The sequence below is a fragment of the Gasterosteus aculeatus genome, chromosome 1 (genome assembly GCF_964276395.1).
Source record: "Gasterosteus aculeatus chromosome 1, fGasAcu3.hap1.1, whole genome shotgun sequence".
In the NCBI taxonomy this organism is placed as follows: Eukaryota; Metazoa; Chordata; class Actinopteri; order Perciformes; family Gasterosteidae; genus Gasterosteus; species Gasterosteus aculeatus.
The window spans coordinates 31202378-31223826 of record NC_135688.1 but is presented as its reverse complement, the minus strand read 5'-3'; the positions used below and the strand labels follow the sequence as shown (position 1 = coordinate 31223826).

The 21449-nt window shown below is 46.7% G+C and overlaps 1 protein-coding gene, 1 long non-coding RNA gene and 1 pseudogene across 28 annotated transcripts; 1 reads left to right on the top strand and 2 right to left on the bottom strand.

Moving 5' to 3' along the window:
* Window positions 1-76: 76 nt before the first annotated feature.
* Window positions 77-10333, top strand: lrrfip1b (leucine rich repeat (in FLII) interacting protein 1b). Of its 26 annotated transcripts, XM_078103843.1 has the most exons (19): window positions 98-733; window positions 2298-2384; window positions 2923-2940; window positions 3126-3173; window positions 4136-4180; window positions 4278-4328; window positions 4615-4692; window positions 4786-4821; window positions 4925-5050; window positions 5235-5405; window positions 5476-5568; window positions 5715-5807; window positions 5965-6057; window positions 7614-7746; window positions 8406-8455; window positions 8522-8630; window positions 8744-8823; window positions 8934-9038; window positions 9137-10333. In XM_078103843.1, exons 1-19 carry the CDS (start codon window positions 644-646, stop codon window positions 9245-9247), a joined length of 1617 nt encoding a protein of 538 aa, XP_077959969.1. In that variant the 5' UTR covers window positions 98-643; the 3' UTR covers window positions 9248-10333. The 26 variants fall into 26 exon arrangements, with proteins under 26 accessions (XP_077959984.1, XP_077959986.1, XP_077959993.1 ...); XM_078103844.1 differs by lacking the exon at window positions 3126-3173; XM_078103847.1 differs by lacking the exon at window positions 4615-4692.
* Window positions 10334-16513: 6180 nt separating this feature from the next.
* LOC120826367 (tripartite motif-containing protein 54 pseudogene) lies at window positions 16514-18004 on the bottom strand (annotated as a pseudogene). Its single transcript, XR_013467846.1, has one exon. The product of XR_013467846.1 is annotated as a tripartite motif-containing protein 54 pseudogene (transcript).
* Window positions 18005-19871: 1867 nt separating this feature from the next.
* On the bottom strand, window positions 19872-20923 carry LOC144408554 (uncharacterized). The gene is made up of 2 exons (XR_013467845.1): window positions 20451-20923; window positions 19872-20318 (listed from the first exon to the last, which is right to left on the bottom strand). It is a non-coding gene; the product is annotated as an uncharacterized LOC144408554 (long non-coding RNA).
* Between the last annotated feature and the right edge of the window lie 526 nt (window positions 20924-21449).

Here is a 21449-nt window from a genome sequence, read left to right as displayed (position 1 = left end):
ATTGATGGAATAATGGTCAGCTTTTACTTTGAAACGTCTTATCCGGTTAGTGTCTAGATGCGTCCAGCTTGACAGTGAACATCCGGTGGTCCCTAATACTTTTTATCCCATTCCGGATGTGACGCCCGGAAGCGGGCTAACGTTAGCTTAGCGCACGCTAACCCGGGATGTACCGCGGACCAGCATCAGAAAACACACCTCTTTAATCTGAGACTCCTTCTTATGACGTGTTTCCGGTTCCAACCACCCGATGCGGGTGCTTTTGGATTAAATGGGACGTTTGTGGATTATTCGGCGCCGCCAACAGCCGTAAAAACGACGGGGATTTACGGATTTTGGGCCGTGGGCGACGGCCGAACGGCATCAGGAAAACACCGCGTTTAAACCTGCAGCTGCCGTCCTCAGTGTGACTTTAGCTTCTGGACCTGCTGCGTGACATCACACCTCCGCGAACACTTCGCCCCCCCGGGGAGAAGCGCCCGGTGATGGGACTTGAGCTGCGGGACGGAAGAGGACCGCGACCCGAGAGCCGCTGACTCCGCGCCCCGGGAACCGGTTCAGGCCTCGAGTCGGTCTCTGGGTCTCCGGTCCGCGCGGGGCGTCCCGACTAGAGGACCCCTCTGCAGGTAGTCCCCCGGACACCATGGGGACCCAAGGACCGGCCCGGAAGAGGATCCCGAACCCGGAGAAGCGGACCGCGGAGGACGACGTGCTGAACGTGATCGCGCGAGAGGTGAGGCCGCCGATCGATAGTCATCGATCCGATCATCGCGTTAAACTCACGAGTCAATAATAAAACAAACTGCTATAACCTGGATAAATGAAGTAAATATGAATTATATTAATGATAAAGAAGAAAGGGATAATGAACAACCGTGATTAATAATACCTGATTTATTTGTATTTAATTCTGTTTCATTAGATGTAACCTTCCTGTGTCCCTCCTTATGTTTTTGTATCTTATGTCTTTAGAATATAGATGATTAGTTTAATATTTCAGGTCATTGGTTGTGGCAACAAAAGCTTCTTTGTGTTCAGTGTGTTATTGTTGTGTTGTGTCTTTGTTGTCCTACATTCCGAAGCTAGAATGTGACCTTCTTCTTCTGTGGTGGCTGTTGTGACCCGTTTAGTCATTTCACTGATTCCAATTGGACCAAAAGATTTTTTTAAAGTCCATGCAGGAAGTTAAAGACCAATCGTATTTACACAGAAACCAAAACAAATCGATCTGAAATGATCAATAATCCATAAACAGACGAAGCATCAGCTGATCTTAAAGCAGTTCACCGGTCATGTGACTGAGCAGGTACACAAACCGGTTGGTACACATTCAGTCAGGCATGACGCACACACACACCCACACACGCACACACACCCTCACCCACACGCACGCACACACACACCCTCACCCCCACACGCACACGCACACACACACACACACACACCCCCACACCCACACGCACACCCACACGCACACACCCTCACCCACACACACACACACACGCACACCCTCACCCCCACACCCACACGCACACACCCTCACCCACACACCCTCACACACACACACACACACACACACACACACACACACACACACCCTCTCTTGTGGAATGTTACTCTTAAAAATGATGATTTTTATTGATGATCCTCCGGTGTGTGTGTGTGTGTGTGTGTGTGTGTGTGTGTGTGTGTGTGTGTGTGTGTGTGTGTGTGTGCGCGCGACCGCCATTATTAACAATCATTAATCTGCATCTCAACATGAGTCGCCCCCCCACTCCGACGACGCGCCCCAGGTGTGTCGTTGTCATGGTGACGGAGGGCGTGTCTTAGCTGTGAGACCGGTTCCACATTCCTCCCCTGAGACACATCAGCTGACTTTAATGGCTTCTATTAATTCATTTAGCAGAGCCTGTGTGTGTTACTGTTTGTCTAAAACGCACGTAGTGTGTAAATAGTGTTGCTAGAAGACCCCTCGGGGCTGAAAGGGGGAGGAAGCGGTCTTCTGACGCCCCCCGCTACGTGGAACCTTCAGTTCTCAGATGGTTCTAGCGCATCTTGAAGCTTGAAGTCTCCGTGATGAACAGCTGTTGACCATCACAGCCATTGCTCACAGGTGACATTCAGGCCCCTGGTTGGAGGAATCGGAGGAACACCAAACCTTTTGTCAATGTGTGACTTTATATATGCCAATATGTCTATTTTATTTGTTCCATTTTTTTAGTTTAGTCTGAAAGGCGTCTGAATCTCTTTCGGACGCCCGATGACGTGATAATCGGCTAATGATGCGTGTGTGACAGGCGGAGGCGCGGCTGGCGACCCGGCGAGCAGAGAGGGCCGAGGCCCGAGAGATCCGGATGAAGGAGCTGGAGAGGCAACAGAAAGAGGTGAGCGGGCTCTTATTCTGAAAGCACCTCGGGACAGGTCGCATCACATCCTGTCACCTGATCGGTGTCGAGGGTTCGGGTTCAAAATCATAAAACCTGTGAAGGTGAGAATGAGGGCGGAGCTTACGATGGTCCTCTGGGGTCGCACTTTATTGATCAGGGTTACATGGTGCTAAGCCCCCCCCCAGGGGTCAAAGGTCAAGCGTGAATCCTTTCTCGTTGGGGAGTCGCTTCTCTTAAACTTCACCAATTTATAAGATTTTAAAACGTTTTTCTTGTTTCTGCTACTTTTTATCATTGAAATGACTAATTTAGTGTTATTTCATGTTCGTTTTTGTTGAATGTCACCGTCCAATCAAAAGGGTTAATGCTCAATACGTAACGTGTGAGTTTTACATGACTAGACGTGAAGATTCTTCATTGTCTTCATGTATACAGTCAAAAGCTCCGACTGCCGTACTGTCGCTTTATGAGCCTCTGACTGACCTATGACCTCTAACCTTCCGTCTCTCCTCTTGTCTCCTCCCGCCTCCTGTAGCTGTTTCACAGCCACAAGGTACGGCGCACTAATCCTCACCGCTGTGTGTTTTATGACCTCTCAGAGCCCAGGCGGGTGGTGTTTCTGCCACGGAGCTCCGCCCGCCTGCCACACCGAGATGTGTAAAACCAGCACATCTCAAACTTCCATCTTTTCCCTTAAAATCTGACAAGTCTCACGTTTTCTCTTCCTCCCGCCTCCAGAAGTATTATGGGCTGGATAATAAGTGGGGTCGTATTGAACAGTGGATGGTAGGATTCTTCTTCTTCTTCTTATTCCCCGTGCCGCTGGTGCATCATGGTCCGTAAGATCTGTGTATTAACCTTCTGCTGGCTCCACTGGGAAGCGTTCATGTTGTGTGATGGTGTGTGTTTGAGTCCGCCTGTGTCCACGTGATGATGATTGTTTACTGCCCTTTCTGGTTCATTGTAGTTGTGACATCATCATTTATTTATTCATGTCATTTATATTCTATACACTTTTATTTTAGTACTATTTCAGTACACCTATTTTATTAAAGCCAAAGACATTATGCATGACTTATTTTACCAGCCCTTTATATATATTTGCATTTGAGTTATTTGTTTTCTACATAGTACATCTGTGTACATTTATCCTGTCAGGCGTGGGCTACAGAATTCCCCTCAGTACGTCTTTCAGGCTCTCATTGTGCGTGAGCCCTGGGTGGTGTCTGACAGGCTCTTATTGGGGTGTGAGCCCTGTGTGATGTCTGACAGGCTCTTATTGGGAGGTGAGCCCTGTGTGCTGTCTGACAGGCTCTTATTGGGAGGTGAGCCCTGTGTGCTGTCTGACAGGCTCTTATTGGGAGGTGAGCCCTGTGTGCTGTCTGACAGGCTCTTATTGGGAGGTGAGCCCTGTGTGCTGTCTGACAGGCTCTTATTGGGAGGTGAGCCCTGTGTGATGTCTGACAGGCTCTTATTGGGGCGTGAGCCCTGTGTGATGTCTGACAGGCTCTTATTGGGAGGTGAGCCCTGTGTGCTGTCTGACAGGCTCTTATTGGGGCGTGAGCCCTGTGTGATGCCTGACAGGATCTCATAGTGCGTGAGCCCTGTGTGATGTCTGACAGGCTCTTATTGGGAGGTGAGCCCTGTGTGATGTCTGACAGGATCTCATCGTGCGTGCGCCCTGTGTGCTGTCTGTCAGGCAGCAGGAGAATAGTAGAAGCGTGACCTTTGTTCTTGGTGGCTTTCAGGAGGACAGCGAGCGCTTCTCTCGCCCCTCACGGAGATACGCATCGGTCTGTACCTGCTTTTCTTCTTCTGTGGTCTGTTTGTCCTCCTGTCTCTCAGCTCCTTCTTCTTTGTTGGTTGTTGAACTGTAACTGTTGTTTGCAGATGTCTGACGATGAAGAGAGGATGTCTGTGGGGAGCCGAGGGAGCCTCAGGGTGAGTGTGTGTAACTGTACACCATGGAGGTACTAATACCTCATCAGTACACGTGCATATGTGTGTTCTATGTACACATGTAAAGCTGCTCAGACCGCACATGAGGCAGGAGATACAGCTGGCACGTCCACACAGGTCAAAGGTCACAGATGGTTAATAATCACTAACGCTGCAGGTCACCTCCATTCTTCTGCTCTTCCTCCTTCTTTCCTTCCTCCTCACTCCCTCTGTGCCCCTCTCTCCCCATCTCCTTCCCTCTCCTCTCCTACTTGAATCCCCCCCTCAGCCCTCTGACTGTGGGGGCTTTCTGGCTTCCGGCTCTCGGGCCTCCTCTCGGGCCAGTTCAGCTCGTGCGAGCCCGGTGGTGAGCTTCTTCCTCTTCTCCTCCTCTCATCCTCCCACTCATCAATAAGCTGTCTCCATGGTAACGCGTGTGCGTGTGCGTGTGTGTGTCCAGGTGGAGGAGAAGCCCGACAGAGACTTCGTGGACAAAGTGAGTCGACGTTCACTCGAGATGGTTTCAAAGTTAGTTTTCAGTGTCTGAGTTGGATGAGCGTGTGACGTCATCGATGACTAGTCTGGCCCCTCCTCCTCAGGGCTCTAGGACCGCCTCCACGCTCTCCGCCGCCACTCTGGCCTCTCTGGGCGGAGCTTCTTCTCGCAGAGGAAGCTGTGACACGTCGTTCTCCGTGGAGACGGAGGCGTCCATCAGAGACATGAAGGTACCACGTCAATTTATTCATATTTAACAATATAATATGGGATAAACTTTTATTATGAATCAGTATTATTAACAATGATGAGTTACAAATGTGCTCCGGACTCTAATAATAACTATTAATTATTATTATATAGATATGAGTGTGTTAGTAACAATAATGTTCATGCTATGAACTCGTTGTTCAGGACTCTCTGGCCGAGTCGGAGGACAAGTACCGTAAAGCGATGGTCTCCAACGCGCAGCTCCACAACGACAAGTCCACGCTGATGTATCAGGTGGAGAACCTGAAGGCGGAGCTCAGCGACATGGAGGAGCTGCTGTGGGAATCACGGCGACACTGTGACGACCGGACCAAGGTCTGACATCAGAAGACCTGATCAACAGTCCTCAGTGAGCCGCCGTCTAATGGTCCAACGTGTCGTTTAGGAGTTCGAACGAGAGCTTCAAGCTCACCGAGTTCTTCAGTTCCAGTTTAAAGAGGCAGAAGAAGCTCTGAGACGCACCGAAGAGCTGCTGACGGTCAGTCCACCCATCAATCACTGCTGAGTCCTCTTCAGCCCTCAAACACGTGTCCTCCTCAGACCTGAAGGAGACTTTTCTCTTCTCACACTAACTCTATGTGACTGCTCCTCTTCCTCCTCTTCCTCCTCTTCCTCCTCCTCCAGGAGGTTTCTGCCCTCCGCTTGAGGAGCAGCAGTTATTGTCAGGAGGTGTCTGACCTGCAGGAGGTTCTTCAGTGGAAGGAGAAGAAGATGGCGGTAGAGCACCAGGTCTCACTGGAGGACCGGTCGTGTTATTGATCAGTCCTCCAGTGACCAGCTTCCTCTTTCACTTCCTGTTTGCCTTTCTGACTGAACTAATCCTACTAACTCCTCCTCCTCTTCCTCCTCCTCTTCCTCCTCCTCCGCCTCTCAGGCGTTACAGAGGCACAGAGAAACCTCCGACGTGGTTCGGGTGGAGCGCGACCACCTCAGAGACCACGTCATCGGCCTCAGAGACCTACTGAAGGTATCTGGAGGCTGTGATGTCACAGCTCCACGTAGTGACGCCGAGGCCATGACTGATTAATGACTGATTAATGACTGATTAATGACTAATTAATGACTGATTAACGATTGATTAATGACTGATTAATGACTGATTAATGACTGATTAACGACTGATTGATTAATGACTGATTAATGACTGATTAACGACTGATTAATGACTGATTAATGACTGATTAATGACTGATTAATGACTGATTAACGACTGATTAATGACTGATTAATGACTGATTAATGACTGATTAACGACTGATTGATTAATGATTGATTAATGACTGATTGATTAATGACTTAACGATTGATTAATGACCGATTGATTAATGACTGATTAATGATTGATTAACGACTGATTAATGACTGATTAATGACTGATTAACGATTGATTAATGACCGATTGATTAATGACTGATTAATGATTGATTAACGACTGATTAATGACTGATTAATGACTGATTAACGATTGATTAATGACTGATTAACGATTGATTAATGACTGATTAATGACTGATTAACGATTGATTAATGACTGATTGATTAATGACTTAACGATTGATTAATGACCGATTGATTAATGACTGATTAATGACTGATTAACGACTGATTGATTAATGATTGATTAATGACTGATTGATTAATGACTTAACGATTGATTAATGACCGATTGATTAATGACTGATTAATGATTGATTAACGACTGATTAATGACTGATTAATGACTGATTAACGATTGATTAATGACCGATTGATTAATGACTGATTAATGATTGATTAACGACTGATTAATGACTGATTAATGACTGATTAACGATTGATTAATGACTGATTAACGATTGATTAATGACTGATTAATGACTGATTAACGATTGATTAATGACTGATTGATTAATGACTTAACGATTGATTAATGACCGATTGATTAATGACTGATTAACGATTGATTAATGACTGATTGATTAATGATTGATTAATGATTGATTAATGACTGATTGATTAATGACTGATTGATTAATGACTTAACGATTGATTAATGACCGACTGATTAATGACTGATTAACGATTGATTAATGACTGATTAACGATTGATTAATGACTGATTAACGATTGATTAATGACTGATTGATTAACGACTGATTAATGATTGATTAATGACTGATTAACGATTGATTAATGACTGATTAACGATTGATTAATGACTGATTGATTAATGACTGATTGATTAATGACTGATTGATTAACGACTGATTAACGATTGATTAATGACTGATTGATTAACGATTGATTAATGACTGATTAACGATTGATTAATGACTGATTGATTAACGATTGATTAACGACTGATTAACGATTGATTAATGACTGATTGATTAATGACTGATTAACGACTGATTAATGACTGATTAACGATTGATTAATGACTGATTGATGATTGATTAATGACAGATTAACGATTGATTAACGATTGATTAATGACTGATTGATTAATGACAGATTAACGATTGATTAACGACTCGTTGACAGAAACACGGAGTCGTCGTCCCGCCCGAGAACTCCACCAATGGGGAGAGGGGACAGGGTGAGGGTGTCGATGAGGTCACTGCTGACTCCGCCTCCCCTGAGGAGCCGCCACCCGGCGGCAGAGAGAGCGCGCTCGGTAATTCATTACTTTTCAGGATAATTCTTCAATTCCATGATGAGAACATTTGATTTCAACCAACCATCTTGTTCCAGTTGGAAATCTTCTAATTGTCCCGAAGAGTAAAATCTTTAGTCCAATCAGCTTCCCTCCTACACATCCTCACGGCGTTTGATCCGTTGTTTGGTGCTTCAACGACTTCCTCGCGTCTTTCAGGGGGGTTAAAGGTTCACAGTCTGAACCCACATTGTAGTGAAAGTGTTCGATGAACCAGGATAAACGGGACAGTTTAGAAAAGAGGGGATTCCAAATCAATGCATGAAAAATTCGTCTCAAATGTTTGAGCCCAAATCTGCCTCCAAACAAACAAAGCAGGATGTCCTTGTGACACGAATCAAGCGCTCCTCTGACGCCTGCAGAATCCAAACTGATCGTGAGGAAAGTCTTCCTACGTCGCTCCAACAGCGTTCGTATTCCGCCGATCTCGTTTTTCAGTACCCGGTGACGGGGGGAGACCTGCCGGGGCTGGCGGCGCTCAGCGGGGGGGGGTATGGTGCCGCTCAGCGTCAGCGGCCGGTTTGGAAGAAAGTGGATTTGTCAACAACTTTCTGGATGAAGAGACGACGCGTGTGTTTTGATGTCATTAACCTTTGACCTCTGATCTTTTCTCGTGGCAGAACTCCGGCTGAAGAAGCTGTTTGAAGAAAGAGAGAGTTTACGGGATCAGGTGATGTTTCCTTCAGGGTTTATTGCTCAAACCATCATGTCCTTTATTAATCGTGTTGATGTGAAGGTGAGACAGCTGAAGTCTCAGCTGGATCGGAGACAGAAGAACGGGACAGACGAAGTCCAGAATCCCGAAGGGGACCATTTGGAGGACTCTCATCTTCTGGACCTACAGAGTGAGTGTCCTTCCTGTCTCTCCTCAGCCTAGTCTGAAGATGTCTTATAGTGTCTTTGTCTTCATCCTAGTCTCTGTAGATGTCCTCTTTACGTCCTTCTCTCTCGTTATCAGGAGACGCCAACAGACAAATCAGTGATCTGAAGTTCAAGCTGGTCAAATCTGAACAGGAAGTCACCACTCTGGAGCAAAATGTAAGTGGAGCTTCTTAAACAAGCGATAAAACCACACGAGCCTCTAAGAGAAAAAGAAACGTGTCGTCAGCGTCTCGCGACATTTAACATTTACTGCCAATGAAACGCAGGTGATCCGCCTGGAGGGTCAGGTGACCCGATACAAGTCCGCCTCAGAAAACGCAGAGAAGATCGAAGACGAGTTGAAGGTCGATAAGAGAAAGCTTCAGAGAGAGGTACCTTCTCGATATGTCCTTCATCTCCCCGACAATGCGTCTGTCTTTCTTGGTGGACGAGGACAAAGGTTAAAGTGGTGTCCTCCGTCTCGCTGCAGCTCCGCTCGGCTCTGGACCGGATCGATGAGCTGGAGGTGAACAACAACCACCTGAGCAAACGTCTGGAGAAGATGAAGGCCAACCGCAACGCCCTGCTGGCCCAGCAGTGACCAAGCAGCGCTCGCTTTCCTCTGCATGCGGCGCCGGACGGGTGGAGTTAACTCAGTTTAATTTTCTACAAACTATCAAAATCAATCGAGAAAATAAAGATTCATCATCATTGGGCCAGTAGTTGGTCTATAAACCAGCCAGGACACTTTAGCCCCACGTCACACGGAGGCTTTAGGTCGGCTCAAATACACATCACTCAAGATGACGAATGGTGAGAGAACCAAACTATTTAAATAGGATATTAGGTGGAATATTACGTTCTAATTTAAGTAAATCTGACTTGGTAAACTCCGCCCGCCTGGCCCTCCTCCGTTTATGTGAAACGTGGCACTACCTCCTGTGACGGATCCGAGCGATGAACCAGCAGCTGAGTTATTTATTTTTGTACTTCTGTTTATTTCTTTCATTCCTCCGTTTTTAAGGTTTCTTGTTTTCTTGGTGAGTTTTTTATTGTAGGGTTCGGTGGGTAGGGCGGTAAGCCCCGCCCCCCAGGTCTTTACGAGGTGTCTGGGTGATGGAAGGGGGCGTGGCCAGACCTGTTTCTTGTACATATACGCTCTGGGACGCAGCTGACCCGAGTCGGGAATATTCAACGTCATCTCTTTATGCCACTTGGGCTTGTAAACGTTTAAAAGTAATCGCTGAATGAATCAACGTGGGAGGAGTTTGGATCCAAAACAGCCGGTGGTCGGTTTCTAGTTTCCTGATTGGTGGAGTTTTTTTTTTAACTCCATCAAAGGAAGTTTCCCTGGTAGCCAATGGATGTGTCTAGTCTCTGGATCCAACCTGGACGGTCACGTGACCGCTCTACTGAACTGGGGTCTGCTCTGAATGTAACGTCGCGTCTTCCATCTCCAGGTACGAGCAGTGTGCTCATCAGCTTCTGTTCCATCGTGTGTCCTATTGATTAGGATGTGGGATCGATCGGTTGATCAAGGTGATGGGGGGGAATTAAAATCATGACACATCTCTGTTTCGCTCAAGTTTTTGTTTGATAAGAACGTCTAATATGTTGGTTGGTTATTCGGTCACACAAAGTTGTAGCCACAGACGGACAAATGGCTTTAAATAAATACTTGTGTGCAGACGGTTGTGGACTCGCTGAGTAACTGAAGAACAATACTGTTCAGGTCAGACAGCGAAGGTCTCCAATAAACGTCGCTGGTTGTTAAAGGGGGAAGAGAGAAAATCACTGTACCAAACACATCATAGGGCATAATTAAAAAATACTTTTTGACCATTATATTTATATATATATATATATATATATATATATATAATATTTTGTCCATGACATACCTGTCCCCGTCACCACCTGGCAGTTCATGTATTCCCCACATTTCTGTACTTGTTTAGATTCTTACTGATATTCTGGCCAAAGTCCTTTTCCGCTTTCTATTATTACGATGACTTTAAACTTCATCCAGGGACGTGGGCGGTCCGGCTCTTCCTAAATCATTTGTTGTTATTGGGCAACATTCATAAGATATCATGAATAAGAAGACGGATTGATGCATCTTGGAGGTTTCATCCTTTCTTCCTGCATTACGCACTCTTCACTCAGAAGGGACGGATCTCTGAGCTTTACAACCAGATCATTGTCACAATAATCACCTTTCGCACCAAATGGGAAAGTGACTTGAGTTTGAACCCAACAGAGAATTGGTCAGTCTCAAACAATGTAAACGTCCCCTCAGAGGAAGTTTCATATTAGCGTTGACCACTGAATGAGACGCATGTGGTCATTTTTACTGATTTATCCGGCCGTCTCCCCTCAGAACAGGTCATAATAAATATATATAATCATAGGGAGAAGTACATAAGATGGAATAGTAACATGAAATAAGTACATAGTATAAAGCGATGGCAAAAGGCTACAATATGGACACTGAAGCTCATTAAAGGAGAAGTTAGTCTCATCATTAAAGGTTTCTGGACAACGCCACCTAAACTCTGGTCACATGTCCTCGTGTTTCTGCATAACCCCCTGGGTCCACTTCTCTGGAACAACCAGTGGGGACAACGCCCCCACTGCTACCTCCACGGCAGCGCTCTCAAGACCTGGCGGCAGTGGGAATTGAACCCACTAGCAGTTACAGAGGTTTTGGTCCCTGCACTCACCACTACGCCACCAGTCCTGCTCGCACTTAACAGCCTTTATTTCTCCTATTTAACCTTGAGAATGTGAGTTAAACCTCAAAAGTCTTTTGAATCCAAAGACTCAATAGCTGGGTTTGAACCAACAACCTCCAGGTAAAGGGTCAGCAGCTCTTCTGCTGAGCTACTTCACCACACACACTCGTCATGTGTTCCTTTCTCATATTTAACCTTCAGATGTAAAACCTCCTCAAACCTCAGAACTCTTTCAAAGCACGAGGCGGCTTGAACCCACAACCTCAGACAGCAGTTTGCGGCCCTCCAGTTGTTCAGCCACAGGCTTCTTATCGTCTCGGTTTCTCGTTTTAGACCTTGGGATCTCAAACCGTTTCTGACACTTTTGTTTGATGGAACGTGTGGGAGGTTTTGAATAATGAAAAATATTTCTCTTCAACTAATCTTGTGTCATTTTTTGCTGAACATAAATCATTAAGTGCTCTTAAGAATACAATTATTAACAATACAGGTGAGGTTTCAGTTAAGAATTGGTTGAATACCATTGTAATCAAAATGTCAATCAACCTACCTTTGTCAAATCTTAAACACAGGTCCATTAATTGGCTTTATTGTGCTGCATAGACAGTCATTGAGGCGACAATGGTTTTCAAGTCACGATCAGATGAACATAAATCAGAATAAGTTATTATAGGTTTTGCACATCTTCAGAATTCCACCCAGAAATCCACTAGAATGCAGGAAATAACATCTGCTTAAACCCAAGTGTCCTGGAGGTGGACCTTCATGTCTTTGCTTCTCAGGATGTGACCAATAGGCCGCCCCTATCAACGACATTGGGCCCCACAAACACCACATTGCAGGGCACAACGCGGGCACAACGCAGGCACAACGGAAAATGTATTCCAAGTCCCTGACTTTTGAGCCACCAACGTGTGTGGTCACAGCCAATAAAACCTCACACCAAGGTTTTCAGGAGAGCGCATGTCACAGTTGATACCAGCTGCACTGTTGCATACCCTACGTTGACATGAGATGGTATAAATCAAAATCGATTGCGCTTGCTGTAGGATATTAGAAATAAACTGACGACCCGGTTCATAAAATTAATAAAATGCATATAGTGTACACCAGAATACAGCCATGACTCTGAAACTGTGTGATCAATAAAGTAATGACAATATTGTAAAACCATTGTAATTCTGCAACTGTACTAGAATAATATCGATGTACAGTTATGATTGTATTTGATGTAATGTGATCAACTGGAATGCATGCATGTGATATTTGTACAACTAAGGATCATCCGTAATCCGAGTTACATTGAAGTCACCAGAAGACTCCCAGAGGTGTGGACACTAACTTTCACACCTTTACGGATCGGTATAAATACCTGTAGGAACCATTGTGGAACGGAGTGGAACAGATGGAGACACACTTATCGTATGATAAGACCTCCTTTGATCAGTTTATCAGGTATTATCATCATCAGTCAGGATCTCGTTCTTGTGGAAGTCCAGAGGAAGTCGACCCTCATCCAGACCGTCAAAGATGAACACGACCTGGAACTTCTCAAACCTGCAGATTCCTGCTGCTCTGGTCTCACTGAAGAAGTGATGAACAAGTCCCACCAAGCTGAACTTCTTCTCTCTCAGCACATTCAGCTCTCTGAAGGTGAATGGAAATGTGAACTGTATGTCCTGGTGGTCTTTGTCTTCAGCCCAGTCCAGAGTGAACTTCTGTGTTAAGACTGTTTTCCCAATGCCAGCCACTCCCTTAGTCATCACGGTTCTGATTGGTTCCTCTCCTCCAGCTGAGGCTTTGAAGAGGTCTTCTCGTCTGATGGTTGTTTCTGGTCTGGCTGGTTTCCAGGATGCAGTTTCAATCTGTCTGACCTCATGTTCTTCATTGACCTCTGCAGTCCCTCCCTCTGTGATGTGGAGCTCTGTGTAGATCTCATTCAGAAGGGTTGGTTTCCTGCTTTAGCGATGCCCTCAAACACACACTGGAACTTCTTCTGCAGGTTGGATTTGAGTTCACGCTGACAACTTTCAGGATGACTTCCTGAAAAAAGAACATTGATGAATAAGTTATAGAGAAAACACTTTGACATATATGAATATATTTGGGGCCATCTCTTGATTTGACAGTATCCCATGAGGAGAAATCCCCTTACTGGTCTGCAAACAGTCAGCCAGCTCCTCCTGCTTCATTCTCCTCAGGAAGTCCAGCGTGATCTTCACGAACGCCTCCCTGCTGCTCCTCCTCTGGTCTTCGTCCTCACCATGAGCACCTCCTTGTCCTCCCTCTGACTTTTTAAGAATTCTGGGTAATCCGGACTCACAACCCTCTTGACCCTCTTCAGCTCGTTTTTCACAAAAAGTCATGATGTTCTCCTCCAGCAGCTGGAACAGAAAATTCCACCAACGACCCATTTAATCCATGTGGCACTGGTCTACAAAGGTGCATTATGGGACGATCAAGAACAGAGCAGATGTAAAAATAGTTATTCATGTACCTATCGCTTGTCCTGGACACACAGCTGGTTTCAGGTCTCTCAATGGACCTGCTAACAGGAACCAAAAAGGACATTCAGTGGTCCATGAATCTGAGATATGAGTTCAAAGGTGATTCGTGTGTAGACTCCATTGTGCTTCTGAGCCCTCCACCGGTCTCCTGGACTTGCCAGAATGTCTCGTCTTTGAAGAACAGCGGTGGCTCCATGGACCTGTAGCTCTTTACGGAGCCAAAGCTGGGTTCCGGTTCTGTAGAGTGCAGTTTCTCACGGCTCCTCAAATAGGTCATTAAACATGGCTCCTCATACGCATCGCTGTCGTCACTGTCGGGTTCGGACGCCATGGCGTGAAGCTCCTAACGAAGAATTTCACAAAATTGCAATTACATTACATTACACGTCATTACAAACACTCGACTAGAACTCAACTCTTCGCTGTCCTTGCGCCGAAATGGTGGAACGAGCTCTCTGAAGACACCAGGACCGCAGAGAGCCTTCACATCTTCCGCCGCAAACTAAAGACACACCTCTTCAGACTCTACCTCGACTAAAGACTAACAAATTGTAGCACTTACATTGTACTTGTAACGTCACTCATCTATAGAAAATTGTAAATTGGCTTATTTGAGGAAATTGCACTTTCTTGTTTCTTGTTCTTCTGAGTTTGTACCCTATGGTTGAATGCACTTACTGTACGTCGCTTTGGATAAAAGCGTCTGTTAAATGACATGTAATGTAATGTAATGTAATTTAGCTGACGCTTTTATCCAAAGCGACGTACAATAAAGTTATAAATACAATTAAGAGCTTTATTTTGAGGGGTTGTGAGACACACTGGATGCGTGTGATGTAATACCATTGTAATAATGTAATGTAATACCAGTGTAATAATGTAATGTGATACCAGTGTAACAATGTAATTAAATACCAGTATAATAATGTAATGTAATGTAATACCAGTGTAATAATGTAATGTGATACCAGTGTAACAATGTAATTAAATACCAGTATAATAATGTAATGTAATGTAATACCAGTGTAATAATGTAATGTGATACCAGTGTAACAATGTAATTAAATACCAGTATAATAATGTAATGTAATACCAGTGTAATAATGTAATGTAATACTCGGCAATCCCTTTTATCTGCTGCGTTACAACAATCAATCTGATAGATTCAACATTTAACTATTTTTTACATTTAGAGTTACGTGTCGTCACGTTACCAAGTCATGGTTTCGGTTTCTGTCTTATGTCTTTGTGACTTTAGTATTTATTACTATTATTAATCTATCCTATACATCATTATTTATATTAGTACTTTGTAGACACAGCAGCGTTTTATTCATTATAAACGAGCTAACTGAAATTCAGAGTGACACTTGTCCATGTCAGTGATCACAGAGATCCTGCTTACATTTTAACGTTCACATCGACTTTTGATCCCACAGGTGCCAACATTCCTCTACCGGTAAACCGACATCTATAAATACAAGATTTCTACAAGCGTCCGTAGCAAAGATACACGTTCCACCTTCAGGTGGAGTTAAGCCGAGGTACAGATGGCGGACTCGGTGGATGAGGAAGAGGGATCCGCGGTCACGTGGACCGCATTTCAAAATGACTTGCATCTCTATTCGAAGCGTTACGGTAAATGGGCTTGTACAGCCTAAAGACACATTATTGGATCGTATTTGAATTGTCAAGTTCAAGTTGACTTTATGCCCATTTAAATTAAAGGCGGATGTCAATGGTTGTGGCGCAGTAGTGGCCCGACCATCATTAATGTCTGAACAGTGCGTGGTAGAAAAACCCAGCAGGAACCGATCCCGCATGAAACATCTGTATGTGGCCTGAAAGATTGTTTTTCTTTTTTTTTCAATTTACTTGTTTTAAGTCACTAAACGGTGGAAACAGTTCTGACATGATTTTTTTTACAGGTGTGTAGACTTTAATATTCACTGTAAATGTAAATTTGATTCAATATAAATTGAATATACAGATATAGGTCAGATGTGAATGTTGTTGAGGATCCAGTTCTTCCGTCTAATTAAAGACTGGATCTGGTTCCTGATCCACCTCGAGATCTCAGAGACACGTCGACACTTTTAAGTGAATGCCAAATATCTGAGATGAACTTTGACCGTAGATGATGACTCAGCGCTTGCTCAGGTTTATTTTGAGAATTTATTGTATTATAAATATTAATATTTATGAAATATCAATACAACCGGAGAATACTAACTGATTATTTGTTTTAAGTCAAATATCAATACCGATGTTGCCACTAATGTTGTCATGGTTTCCTATCTGTTATAATTACTGTTTGTCTTTTATTGTGGCGGTATTGTTATGTGATTTATCTGTGGCACTGTTCACACCTCATACAAGGAGCTCTTCGTTCTTCTCACCTCCACAAAAAGACCTGATAACTGTTTCCCAGCATGCCTCAGTACAGTTGGGTCACTCTCAGAAACATACCCCCCATGTACAAAACCCCCTCTGGACTATTCCCGTCCTCTGACCACTCAGAGAAAATAGCCTCCATAAGTAAGGTGAGGCGTTCACTGACCCTGGTAAATATAGGAAAACGTGCGCAGCTAAATAGGGACTCGGAGAAAGGACGCGGACAAAGTCAACGCTGAAATAAAACTTTATTCACACTTTCAGAGAGACACACTGACAATCTGAAACAGAGCTCGGAAGGTTCAAGTTTTCAGTTTTTCAACAAAAAATAATCCAGACGAAATAGAAAAGTATAAAAAGTCGAGTACAAAAACGTTCCTGAACGATTGCACGACTCCTCGAGTACCTGAAGTGACCTGAACTAGTCCTTCTTACTGGTCCAGCTCCATCATAACCCGTCCTTCCTACTGGCCCACCTCCACGCCCCCCTTCCTGAAGTCCATGCCGGCGAGCAGGAGCTCCGCCTCCCGAGTGTCCACACTCAGGTGCTCCATGTTCTCGTAGCCCGGTTCCGGGCCCTCCGGCCGCCCCGCCCCCCCCACGGCCTCCCGGGCCTCCTCCCGCAGCCGCCCGGCGGCCAGCAGGAACTCGGCGGCGCTGCTGGACCTCAGGTTCTCCTCCAGCTTCTCCCGCAGCCGGCCCCCGGCCTGCAGCTGCGCCCGGTAGCGCTCGGCGAGGCTTCTGAGCGAGGTCACCTTGCTCTGCTCCGCCTCGCCCACCCGCTCCACCAGCTGACCCTTGCGCTGCTCCAGAGTGGCGAACAGAAGGTCGAAGCTCTCGCCGAGCCGGCGACGCTGCAGCTCGCCGCTCTCCCGGATGCGCTCGCAGGCCTCGTCCGCCGCCGCGGCCGCCGCCGCCACGCGGGCGTCCGCCGCGGCGAGCTGCTCCACGGCGCCGCGAAGCTCGCTCTTCTGCGCCTGGTAGACGGCGTGCAGCGGCGACACCTCGCAGTCCTTGTGCTGGCCGAACACCTTGCACATGGAGCAGGTGGGCGTGCTGCAGGTGACGCAGTAGATGTTGATGTGCTCGTCCTCGTGCTCGCCGCACATTGGCTCTTTGGCGTCCCGGTCCTTTGGGGGCGGGTCCTCACCGCCCTCGCCGCCTTGGCTCTCCCGCTGCTGCTTGTACATGTCAATAATGTTCTCCACCAGCAGGTTCCTCTGCAGGCCGTGCACGCCGTGCCGGTCCAGCACCACCTCGAAGCGGCAGGTGGGGCAGCGGAAGGTGCCGCCGGAGTAGCGGTACAGGTTTTTGGACTCGTAGAGGTCGTTGGCGCAGCCGCGGCACAGGTTGTGCTGGCAGGGCAGGATGACCACGGGCTTGGTGAACATCTCCAGGCAGATGGGGCAGCTGAGCTGCGTCTCCAGGCTCTCCATTGCACCAAGGCCACGCACCACCTGACCCGTCTGGATGTCCATGGAGCGTTTTTTTCCCTCCTATGGTCCTGTGGTGTCTCTTCTGGTCTCTCCTGCTTTCTTCTCTAGTTTTTGTTTCAATCTGCCGGCGGGCGAAACTCCGTCGGCCTTTATAGCCTGAAGGGCCTCCTGAAATAGATCTCCCAGCAGCCTCTGCTGCAGCTGCACATGCCTTACTGAGGAATCCCCCCTGTAACAGCGCCTGACCCCCCCAGACGCCAACAACAAGTCCGTTTGGGTCACATGAGTGATACATTCATATTTTTTGATATTTATAAATAAATAAATACTCTATAAATATTCTTTTGAACTCAGACGATCCAGGTGGCCAAAATAAGCAGAAGGTGAGAACCAGACGGTGTGACCTTTGACCCCTAACTGCCCTGCGTTTGTGTGTGTGTTGCACAACAACAGCAGCTGAGTGTCAGTAAACAGGTTGAGCAACGAGTCCACAATGTTCCGAAAACACCTCAGCATCAACAATGGTGACTAGAGCTCCCACAATGCACCTGGCTTGTGCGTTTCAGAAGGCTAGTCGGCTCCTTCAACGCGGCCGATTCAGAGGACACGTTTGAGGCTCAGGATGTCCCATCATGCAGGACGGAGGCAGCAAGGGTTCACTTTCAAATGTAACTTAATAGAACTTACTCACGTCTATTCCTAACCACTATTCCTAACCACTATTCCTAACGTCTAATCCTAACGTCTATTCCTAACCACTATTCCTAACGTCTATTTCTAACCACCTTTCCTCGACCTTTGTGGGAAAAGGTCACGGGGTTGAGGAAACGGGTGAGGAGAGTGGACGAGGAGTTAGGAGAAGACAACGGGGTGTTTAGTGGATCCACTCCACTGACCAGCGACGTGGTTGTGATGGACGGAGACGTCACTGTGTTGTTGGTGTGAGTCACACAAACAACCAGGTTCACAGGGAAACTGCATCAACACAACAAGTGATGCTGACGCTTCCTCACATGATCAGCGCGTCTACGTCATGATCCTTCTTCCTTGTGAACGGACCAATGAGAAGTCACGGTTTAAACACTGCAGCCTAAAGGAATCGTCTCTTTATCTCCTTTGGTGCTTCCTACGCTAATGGAGCGAAGTAAGGAAGCATTGAAGCGCCTTTCCTTTGCATTAGAGAATAGAACTGCTCTTAACATGGTGACACTTCTGCACTTCACTTGTGAGGAACCTTCCGACAAACATCTGACAATTCAAACCCAGCCCAGATCTTCAGCCCCCCAGCTGCTAAAACAGGAAGTGGACATTTCCAGAGAGGAAGTGGAGTTGTTTGGTAGGACAACCTGAATCTCCCGGCTTAATCCCTTATCCTGGTTTCGTGCAACAGCCCTCCCCACCCCGTCCCTGTCCCACCCCGTCCCTGTCCCACCCCGTCCCACAGACCGCCCCAGAGACTGTCCCACAGACCGCCCCAGCCCGTCCCTGTCCCACCCCGTCCCACAGACGGCCCCAGAGACCGCCCCAGAGACCGCCCCACCCCGTCCCTGTCCCACCCCGTCCCACAGACTGCCCCAGAGACTGTCCCACAGCCCTCCCCACCCCGTCCCTGTCCCACCCCGTCCCACAGACCGCCCCAGAGACCGTCCCACAGACTGCCCCACCCCGTCCCTGTCCCACCCCGTCCCACAGACGGTCCCACAGACCGCCCCAGCCCGTCCCTGTCCCTGTCCCACCCCGTCCCACAGACTGCCCCAGAGACTGTCCCACAGACCGCCCCAGCCCGTCCCTGTCCCGCCCGCCCCCCGCCGCGGCCAAATCCTCGGCGACATAGACATAATATACATAGACGCCGCATTGGTCGCTACCGCCTATTGGCACTGACGAGAAATGCAGCCGCCATCTTGGAACGGTCCTCCTCAGTGTGAGCGCATTCAATTAATCACACCTCACTGAACACCCGACTGATTTTCACGTGTTTGTTTTCATAGGTCATACATGCAGCTATGACACAGGGCACACACTTCGGCGTATTTTAATATTCATTGTGGACTTAACAGTAATGTTATATTCTGATATATGATGTGATGTAGACTATGAGGTATTTTGCAGATCACACACTATAATTTTGATAGAGAAGCAGAAACAGACAGTAGTAGTAAAGTCAGACATTTAATACGTTAACAAACAATATAGAATTAGAAATAAAATGAATTCAATTGAATATTTGCAAGCACATACACACACACACACAAATAACTTCAACAGAACGGCGGGTGTTTGCACCAAAGAGGGTCTAACACACACACACACACACACACACACACACACACACACACACACACACACACACACCCCTGGAATAGGACTGTCTTGCAGAGCTTCTTTCTCGTGCTCCCGTTTAGTGGGGCAGTGCTGTGCAGCCTTAGCTTGAGAAACACACACAACCAATGGCTGAAGTCTGAATGGTTGTCGATGCCAAACTGTGTCTCAATGTGTTCCCCAAGCAAAAAAACATCACCGTTCCAATCTCCTGTCGGACGATGTGTGTGACTGTCGACGCGTCAGGAGCTTGTGTTGTTGGATCACCCTCTCTGCAGCTCTCATAAAGAAATAATACATATTTATATGCACTTAACACAGTGCTCAAAGACCCTTTACATAACAGACAGAACTAAGCAACCGTAATATACAAAGATTAAAATATTTTAAAAAAATAAGGTAAATCAAACCTTTACTGTGCCTTGTGATGGATTACTGGTTTTTCAGGGCTAGAAGGTGGTAGCTCTCGTCAAATGAAGCTGCTCCAGCATCTCTGACCAAGCTCGCACGGCAAACCTCACAGGACAGCTTTCGAAAGGTCTGCCGGACTACAAACCCTGCTGTGTATCTACAGATACAGGTATCCACAGGTATCTCCCCACCACACCGAGTGGGGAGGTACCTGTGGCCACACGAGGGCTGACATGTTGGCGAATGGAGATGGTTCTTCAGCGGAGGACATCTCCACAGCAGACAGGGACACAGCGTCGTCTTGTGCCGCCACGCTGCCTGTCTCACCAGGTGAAACACCACACCGAACCATCAGGCGCTGCGGCGTCCTGCATCTCTGCTGCTACGCAACTACGAGCACGACCGCGCCAAGATGGCGGCCGTGTTTCTCGCGACCAGAAGCCAACGCGGCGTCTATGTGCATTATGTCTCTGCTCGGCGATGGTCCGGAGGGGGGGGGGGGGGGGGGCTGCGCAGCGATCCGCGCCCGTCAACCCCGCCTCCACTGCGGTCACGTGGACCGCATTTCAAAATGAAATGCGCCTCTATTTAAGGTGTTATGGTAAATTACACCGTCCAGCAAAATGCTCCATGATGAATTTGAATTGAAATAACAACATTTGCCTCCATGTGTGCTTTTATTAATAATAGAATAAAGAAAATTCACTTTTATGTAAACCAGATGGCTCCATCAGACAAAAACAAATAAAACGTGCAATCACCTAAAAAAACCCCACTCTTTTCAGTCTTTTTATTTGTTTTAACCGAAAACTTAAAGAGCCAAGTTCACACCAACACGTCTCAAAGAAGTCAACACAAAGTTTTAACTTGAACAGTTAAGTTCAAATCTAAAAGTTGTCAGAGGTCTTTGAGTTAAACGGGAGAAGTAAGTGGACGTAACTAAAGGCCTGTGATGTTCTACAGCGCGGTTCCATCCGGTCCATAGTTGGGGAGAGAGG